Here is a 9823-nt window from a genome sequence, read left to right on the forward strand (position 1 = left end):
ACCAACCATGATAGGCTGTTGTGGGTCCACCCAACTAGTCATAATGCATATGAATGATCAGTGCCTCATGCCACTCTTGACATCATATCTAAGAAAATGATGGTTAAATTTTAAGTTTTTGGAAAAAAAAAACTTGTATACAATTTTGTAATAAATTCATAAATTGTAATGCATTATATATATTTTTTAACTTTAAACATCAAGAATAATTAGGTCCACCACCTCTCTTTTTCTACTTATTTCTTGATGAAAACATATTGGAATAAGGGAGAGAATCCTGGAGAATGTCATAACTTAGAAAATGTAACAATAGTATCCAATTCAAACTTAGAAAAGTATAAGAAATCATTTTAAGTTAGTGTTGCGTCCTTAGTTAGGGTATCTGCAGCAAAGTTTGATTCCCTAAGTACATGTTTGAAATGAATCGAGAAAACAGATGCGGCCAACCTATTGAAATCATTGAGTGTATCATATAGATTTCTAAGAGCTGGTGACTTACCTTTAAGCGTGACTTAAGGCTTGATTATCAGTTGCGATCTAGATATGTGGGATATTAAAACTTAAACTCCACTGTAATCCTCTTTTAATAACCAATGTTTATGTAGTGATAGATTCCTAGCCCCCACATCCTTTACCAAAAGCAAACAAAAACTGACTAGAAACATCTCTGGCTATTCCACCAAATCCAAACAGTTTTCGTTCTTTGAAGGAAGAGCCATTAACATTCAACTTAGTGTGTGATTGCCAGTTTATCTCCTGAGCAACATTTTTAGTTAAATTGAAAAAAAAGAAAAAAAACATAATGTGTAGGATAGTTAAAAGAGTCAGAGTCATTTTGTGAGACAAAATTAAGGCAAAAAACTACAATAACAAATCTACGACTTTAGAGTTTTACTTTTTTAAAAACTTTTTTGAAGTTCATTTGAGAGTTTTTTTTTTTTTTTTCCATCAGCAACTGACCTCTCAGCTAGCAGAAGTGCAGAACTTCTACCTCAACTTAGAAGTCTTATTTATTAGTATTGCATAGAAGACTATTTTTTAAAGGACTGTTGAATTTACTGCATCATTTTCTACCTGAATTAACATTCTAGAGACATTATTTATTAGAAATACCTAGAAGACTAATTTTAAGTCCATGTTCAAAGTCTTACAAAATATAAGTGAAAAAAAAAAAAAGAGGAAAGCATGATTATGTAATAACTGTTTGTATGCTTCTCTTTCTCTTGAAACTCAAAAGAGAACTATATTTCAACTTTTCAGATTGCAGTTTAATAAAAGGCCAAAAAAAATAAAAACTTCAGCCTGTAACAGAAATTATTATTCCGCAGAAGATCTCATCTAATGGAGTTAAGACTTCAATGCCACGAATTCGAGATTGAGATTTCAACCAAGATTTAGATCTCAACCGTCAGTTAAACACTTTTAAAAAACGGACGGTCTACGCATTAATTGCATATCACCCAAGCAATTTCCCATGTAATGTAAGCCCAAAAAAAAAAAAGGAAAAAAAAAATTGTGAATAATTCATATCCATAAGATCAAGTGGCAACCAGGATGGCAACTACAGATACCACCAACCTCGTCCCACCCCGACAAAAAATATGGGACAGTTGAGTTCTCACGCACCGCAGAGAGAAAACACATATTTGGAGATAATACAAAATTTGGAAACTGAAAAAGAAATCATTTCATTCAAACAAAACAAAAAAAAAAAAAAAAAAGAAACTGGATAAGGAAAGTTCAGAAGTAAACATCACATCAGCTGAGGCCCTGAGGGTCCGTTCTAATACCTGATTCCCTTGGCAACCTCAAAGAAGTGAGCAACATTTTCTTCAGGTGTCCCTACTTTTATCCCATGGCCGAGATTCAAAATATGTTTACTCTTCCCTGCTTTTCTCACTGTATCATTTATCCTATTGGTGATGAATTCTTTTGAACCAAATAGGACACCAGGATCCACATTGCCCTGAACTGCAACATCAGGTCCCAAACGTCTCCTACCATCTGCCATATCTACACTCCAATCCAAGCTTACAACATCAACACCAGTCAAAGGTAACCTCTCAAGCAAACCTCCAGATCCACTTGCATAAAGGATTAAAGGTAAATCTGGGTGGGTTTGTTTCACTGTATCTACAATCTGCTTCAGATATGGTAGACTGAATTCCTCAAAATCTACTGGGCTGAGCTCAGTTGCCCATGAATCAAATATTTGTACAGCTTGTGCTCCATTGTCGGCTTGATACTTGATATAATTTGCCATTGAGGTTGCAAATTTCTGCAATAATGAATGGAGGACCTGTTGGGAGAAATAGTTGGTAAGTCTCCAGAAACCCACTAGCAAACAGAGACTTAGGCAACAAGATATGGAGGTAATCTTTCTGCACAGAAGTAACATAAATGATATTCCTATGGCATATATTTCATGACTAGGACTACATGAAGAACCACCAAAATGTAATAAATTTGCAGCAACATCCTCTGATGCAAGACAGAAGTCAGTCCATAGTGGTACCTAAACAAGTCAGCAAGCATTTCAGTGATTTATTCTGAACCACTCCCTTCTAACAAGCAAATGAAACAAAAAAGACAACAAAGTAAAACATATGGTGAACTTGGTCCAGAGGTTAAAAGTACCATCAGAAAGAATCTCCATTCACTTCTCATCTTCTTTAGATAAATAATTAAGACTTATTTTAATTATTAAATGTATATTCCTTTCAAATATTATCTTTCTGTTCTTGATGCCAAGCCAGATTAGAAAGAACAGTCTGCATGTATTCTTTCCAGAAAGACAGAATAGACCCCTCACTTAAATTTTGAGACTGCCAATTTTTTCCTTCATACCATGTATCACTGTATACTTGCAATAAATTCTAATTAAAAGGTATCTCTCCTGCAATAAACTCTAATCTAAAGGTATCATTGAATGCCTACAGTTTGTCCAGACAGTTCATGTATTAAAACACAAGCTCATAAGTAAACCACTGTTATGCCAACAATTAGGTAATCAAGTTTCTTTATCAGCTTCGAACAAATATTACAGGTTTTCTAAGTAGGCTTGGAAATACTTTGTAAAAGCCTTGAGAACCGAGAAAGTGTATCCAAGATTTTGCTATCAATTACAAATATCAAAACTGTATTCTCACAACATAGTAGCATAGTTTTCTGTTCAATTTTTGCAGAGTCAACATCTGAGGATATCATATCATTGAATTTGAAAGACAAAACCATGAAAGTCTGGAGAAAGCCAAACAAAACGGCAGATGTACCTTGGGTTGAGAGAAAGCCAGCCTCTTTATTTTCGTGAAGTGTTTTGATGAACCACCTTCCACCACATAGGAAGCAAGAGTGAATGGAGCCCCCACAAAACCCAGCACTGCTGCTTCATTACCTACCTGAGAATTGAAGACGAGGTTCAATATTTTGCAGACCTAAATATCTAACAATGTTCCAAACCATAATTCCAACTTGGCTAAATAAAAGAAACAAAGAACTTCCTTTCTGAAATGAAGAAATGAAAAATAACAGCGCAAGATAACTTCAGCAGGGATGAGATAGCACATCTTTTATAACATCTTAGGCTGATGCATGTGTAAGGGCATTTAAAAACCACCCAATTTATCCTGACAAAAACTAATGAGTGACATTTATTTTCTCAGAAGTGCTAATCAACTGACAATTGCATGATTAAATTTAGATAAATTAGACAAAAATATTGAATAATGTAAGGTCCAAAAGACTTAATAGAAAATGCAAGCACTGGTGGACAATCTAGTACCATGATCTATATATTGATACACAATGAAAGCTTTGGCCCAGAATAAATTTTATCCCAGACAGTTGATCATATGATGTTTTTAACCCATACAAAGGAATATCCCAATTAGAGAAACCAAATGGTGGATATGCCTGCAAAACTCCAGCTATGGTGCTATGCTTTTAATGCAGGACACTGAAGATCTGTCCAATCGGTAACTTTACCATTCAAAAAAGACCACAGAACCAACACCCCGATCATAACCAAAATTCACAACGCCACCCCAAGCTAAGTTCGCAAAAACCGGCGCCTCATAATTATGAGGTTCAAAGTTTGAATCTCCTGGAGGCCAGGGGCAAAGCCCCATATATATAAAATAGTAACCACCCTCCCCCCCCCCCCCCCCGATCATAACCAAAATTCACAACACCACCCCAAGCTAAGTTGGCAAAAACCGGCGCCTCATAATTATGAGGTTCAAAGTTTGAATCTCCTGGAGGCCAAGGGCAAAGCCCCATATATATAAAATAGTAACCACCCTCCCCCACCCCTTCCTTATATAAAGCTACAAATTCCAAATAAAATTTTCGCAAAGCCCTCAGATTTGTTTCAATCCATCGCAGGCAGAGAAGACCAGGATTTTTCCTGCTCAATCAGTCAACAAGCTCATTCATTGTCTAATTGTCTCCCCAAGTTTAACGAAACCCATATTACAAGCATAGCAACATGATTCTCTATCTCAAAAAATAGACATCTTATCTGAGGGCTTATGAAAACGAAGGAGCAAAGCAAACATTATTAGAACTCCACTGGTTGTACATTCAAAATTACAATAGAGATGCACCAATCTAACCTCCTTGCGTAAGATTGTCAATGCTTCCCCAACATATGGAACTGATTCCTCAGGAATAAATTCTCTCACATGATCAACATCAGCTTCTGTTCCAAGAGGACTAAACACGATCGGACCCTTTCCTTTTACAATGTCGAAAGGTATATTCATCCCCGCTAGAGGGGTGAGAATGTCTGAAAATAAAATAACCTGTTACAATACAACCAACATGAGACCAAAAAGATAAGAAGTTGCAATGGTTGACAAGGTGTTCAAACTGTAAGTAACCCACAGGGGTCATCATAGTGATTGATGCAAGAGACAACAATTAATGCCCCTATTTTCTAGTAAAACAAGAATGCAAGGAGCCAAAAAAGATGAATGCTACATGAACGTCTAAATTCCAGCTAGGTCAAAGATAAGTGACTGTGCACTACCTACTACCTACTGTTGGTTTTGTTGAGATCTTAAATTGCAACTGACTCAACAAAATCAAAATTTAACAATTCCATTGCCTTCCAAAATTAGATGACAGCCTTCTGAGCGTGCCCTGTTATCCAAAGGATTACCATTCTTAGTCCCTAATAGTATGTAACTTACAAAACTTAACACCTTCGTGCACTGTCCAGATGGATGAACAGGATTTACCAAATCCTCCTCATCTGTCATATTGGACAGAACAGCCATAGGCTGTAATTGATTCCATTTCCACATGGTGTAACAGCCTGTGCCAGAAGCGCAGTTGCTCAAGCATAGAGGAGGAATTAATGCACACTGATCTTCAAACACTAAACCAAAGATATCCAGATAAATACATTAGGTCCAATTCAAAAGCAGGCCTTTGATTCTTAGTAGTGGGCACAGAAGAGCACAAAAGTCCCTTGAATTTGTCTTCCCAAATCCCGAGGTTTTAGCCTATTCAATTGGTCAGGTTAACTACACCAGCTTAAAATTGAGGACTCAAGTTCTATTATTCTGATGAATCTCAGAAAACATTAGATCCTCTTTTTTGTACTCATTAACATTTTGTATAAAGTGGGTACCCATCCAAGAATATATTGGACTTTTCTTATCAGCAGCTAAATTTGATTCCTTCACAAGTTGGAACACCAGAATTGTGTATCAACTGGCATCATATAGGGTATTAAAGCCACCAAATGATTGCAGACCCTTGAAAAATTCCAATGTCTTGCATCAACATGTTTTAGGTCAATTAGACTCTTTTGATCCCATCTTTCTGGGACTTGGAACTGATCAGCCCCATGGCGTTCTACCATAAACATCATCAAGTAATGACAAAAAGGTTAGATCAGAAAAATATTCTTCTCAGTTACAACATTCCACTTACGTCAAAGCACGTATTTCAAACACCCTACAGCTCCCTCAGATAGAAGCCAACAAATCAGTAACCAAGACACCGTCATCCTTCGTGGGGAAGGTGCAGGAAAGCAAATCCAGAGAACAGGTAATGGTACCAAACTAGCAGTCATCTTCCTCTCCTCCACATAGGCGAAGATTTCAAGATCTATATGCTATTCAAGGTTCAAAAGCTTAGTTCCGACTGGGATTACAATGTTGGTTGGAACCAAAACATCACCAAGATATGGCACAGAACTACAGAGGAGGGTGAAATAGCGACTGAATATGGTCCCTTAATGCAAAAGGCAAAATGTTAAAAGACCTCAAATTGCATGCTATACCATTTCCACCATCGTCGAAATTGAAAAAGGTCATGATCCTAGCATGGACAAAACCTGGCTGTACTGATGTGGATCATTTTGAATGACATGATACAAGGAAAAAAACAACCCGATAAACAAAGTCAACCGGTTGGTCCAGAGTACATAATAGTTCATATTCCCCTACTTACATCCATTTGGATCAGATAATTCTATGTGATACCAACATATAAAATCATGTAAATAGTTCCACATAGAAGCTATATTCACTTGCAAGAACAAGACAAAGAGAGAATTCCTCCACCCCCCCCCCCCCCCAACCCCAAAAAAAAGAAAAGAAAGTGAAACTCTGTTTACTTCGTACTGGAAAATCCACAGTAATGATAGTGTGGTAGGATTAGCCAAACCTTCAACAATGAAGAACTTGCAGAAGGTTTGAGCTGAAAACAACATCATTACCTCATATCTTTTGTGGATTAAAAGCTTGCTTAATAACAAGCCAAATGATGTTCCCAAAACTGCTTTATCCGAGCAATCCTGCTCTGCTCATTTAAGCACAGCTTGCTCTATATTATTAAATAACACAAGGCAAAGACTAATGAAGTACCACAAGATCAGTTAAATATTATGTGGAAACATTCATGTAGGGAGGTATCAACAAATAAGATATAGTTTCTAATAAGGCATCTTACCCCATCAGGTCTAAATACTTTCCATGGTTGGAGAGAGATTTCAACAACAAGATCGACATTTTCTGATCTATCCCGAAACGAAGGATACTTCTCACAGAGGATTTGGTAGCTCTGCCAGAATCAATTAAACAAGACATTAGCCCAACATAGAAAAGAAAGATAGAAGGCAAGTATCATCCCTTTAAATGATAGAATGTGAAAACCTGGGTAATCATGTCAACATATGGATGGCTGGAAAGCTATTCTGGTTTTTAACTGTTTACAATTTTGTAGTAGCAAGCATAAATACAAATAAAATTCATAGAAATAATCTATGATCTGAAAGAAATCTGGAAAAATGTGGACACAATTTTACGAAATCAGAATGTTAGGAGAAATTTCTCATACACCTAGTGTAGCAGTAACTAGAATAAGCAAGTACACTAAGCTGGAGGCTTCTTTACAATAGCTAATTGGGGGGGGGGGGGGGGGAGAGTAGCCAAAATGGTTAACTTAAGAATGGGGTCGGATTACAGAGTGCATGTTATCTGCAGGTGATGTACCCATCAACAAAAACTAAGAGCAGAACATCCAATAAATGTTTGAGGAGTTACCAATCACGCACTGCAAAAATCTCCAAAAAATTAATTTTAGAATCATGTCTAGTAGTGCTCTTTGCCTGGTTATACTTTCAGAGACTAGCCTATAGTTAGATCAGCTGAAGAAACATATATCTCCTTCAAGAACTGATGGAAGAAGAAAAAGTCATTGTTCTAACTCAATAGAGCAGCATGGTCACAATAATATTAATTTAGTTCAAAAGTAATATTCCATAAAGAAAGGGTGAACCTAGTGCCGAAGGCTTCCACATGCATTTTTCGTACAGTCTTACTTCAACATTTTTTGCTGAGAGGCTTTTCCTACAGTCTTACCTCAATCACATAAAATTTCATATCTAATGATTCCAAAAATTGTATTTGAATAAGAAGACGACCCATAGTTGATACAACTTTCAAACAAGCTTAGACAGATTAAGAAAATTTATATGAAGCCAAGGACACATCAATACCCAGAACAGTAACCTGCCTTCATATACCTCCCTGCTTGCCTCATAAGCCAAACTGGTGGTCTTTCAACTTCTCTCCCTTGGACAGCATTTAGCAATAGAGGTTCAGCAGCAGCTGTAGTAACTTTCGGCTCTGTAACAGTCCCTGAAAGGAAATGCAAGGATAAGAACTAAGAAGTTTGACTCCATACAAACCAATTTTTCTTTTTTCTTTTCATTTTTTTTTTTTTTTTTTGCCGGGGGGTGTTGAATATGTTGGATTAAATGTTATATCCCCAATCCAATCCTATACTAGCACCCAATGACAACTTAAAACTTATCCCAAACTAAATGGGCTTGGCTACACGGATCCTAGTGAAGACAAGATAAGGGAAATGAAAATGAACACAACACACACGCACCCACAAAACCAGTATTAAACTCAATTACAGGGGTCAACAATGTGTGTATCCTTTTCCTCCGAACTGCTTTATTTAATGTTATACTTGGAGCAAGGCCTAAACTGTGCATATATTTCCAACCAGTTCTCCTAGGGTCATTTTAGGCCTGCCTGCCCCTAGCTCTTTTAGCACATTCTATCAAAATCAAGCCACTTCTGAACTGAGGCACCCAAAGACCTCCATTGGACATGGCCATGCCACCTCTGATGACTTTCTTGTAACTATAATGATTTCCTTCCTTATATTGTCCTTCTGATTTTGCCACTCATTTGTCAGTAACATATTCATCTCAACTATACTTAGCATATGCATATGTCACTTAATATCCCAACCGGGAACTCGAACTGACAATAAACAACATTCAGTGTCTGCAGGTATGTTACGCAACTTATCTAGAGCATCGCATTTATCCACTTGATTCCCCACAGAAGGAAGACAAAATCCTCCGTTTACTTAGGAGGATAAATCAACTAAATTTTTGTAGAAGAATTTATCTTTAGAAGGATGTCCCAACAACAGAAAATTACAAGAAACGGATAAGGCGAAACCAAAACCAAATGTCAAGGCAAGGAATACTACTAAGATCTCCATAAGCAAATTTAGCATGTACAAGAAACCTAGTTCCACAAATTTGAAAGAAAAAAACAGGAAAGAACTTATAAATGAACAAATTAAACTACAGATTTTATCAAAATTCATGTGAGACTTTCTACCTCCAAGAGAACAGTGGATACTAAACTTTGATCTTGAGCGAGTAGCGCATGTTGATTTGGGAATAAGAGAGAGCGAGCTGAATGAGAGACAAGCGGAGCTACAAGACATTTTCGACCTCTCAACGTGAAGTTTGGATAATCTCAGACAAACATGTTTCGCATCTCCAATTTTCAAATCTCTCGAGTCATAAATCCAAGGCACCGCGGCATCAGCCCTACGTTGGAAAATAGTGAAACATGGTAATTTTCATTTGCTATCTCTCAAATTTAAAAATTTTTTTTTTAAAATGACATTTTACATTTACTTGGCTGTAATATCTTTTTTCACATTTCAAAGCGTAGATACATTCCTCCATGAGTCCATGTCCTAGGAATGGAACTATACGTAGTTGAATAACTTCTTGTGCATTACACCAAACCTCATAAACTTACACATGGAAAAGTTGGTCTAATCACATCTGAAAGCAAAAAAGCATGGCTTCCAAAAAATTATTGAACTCAACAAAATCCGCTTAAACGATCTAAAATAGACCGCCCAAAAAAATAGCATAGAACCAACCCATCGGGTCGACCGTAGACTATGAACTCCTGCACGCATTAAAATTATAAAGTTTCATGTATTTGATCCTGGTAAAGAGTGTTAAAATAGTTATATTGGTGAA

General features: G+C 36.8%; 1 protein-coding gene across 1 annotated transcript; it reads right to left on the reverse strand.

The window, feature by feature from the left end:
* Positions 1–1706: 1706 nt before the first annotated feature.
* On the reverse strand, positions 1707–9359 carry HEME2 (Uroporphyrinogen decarboxylase). Its single transcript, XM_089166106.1, has 6 exons — positions 9162–9359; positions 8029–8153; positions 6964–7074; positions 4614–4802; positions 3273–3398; positions 1707–2299 (listed from the first exon to the last, which is right to left on the reverse strand). The coding sequence occupies exons 1-6, from the start codon at positions 9268–9270 to the stop codon at positions 1784–1786; spliced, it is 1176 nt and encodes a 391-aa protein (XP_089022232.1). The 5' UTR covers positions 9271–9359; the 3' UTR covers positions 1707–1783.
* Positions 9360–9823: the final 464 nt, after the last annotated feature.

Source organism: Hakea prostrata, chromosome 8, assembly GCF_041222555.1.
Source record: "Hakea prostrata isolate BN-2017 chromosome 8, UWA_Hpros_2, whole genome shotgun sequence".
NCBI classification, from domain to species: Eukaryota; Viridiplantae; Streptophyta; class Magnoliopsida; order Proteales; family Proteaceae; genus Hakea; species Hakea prostrata.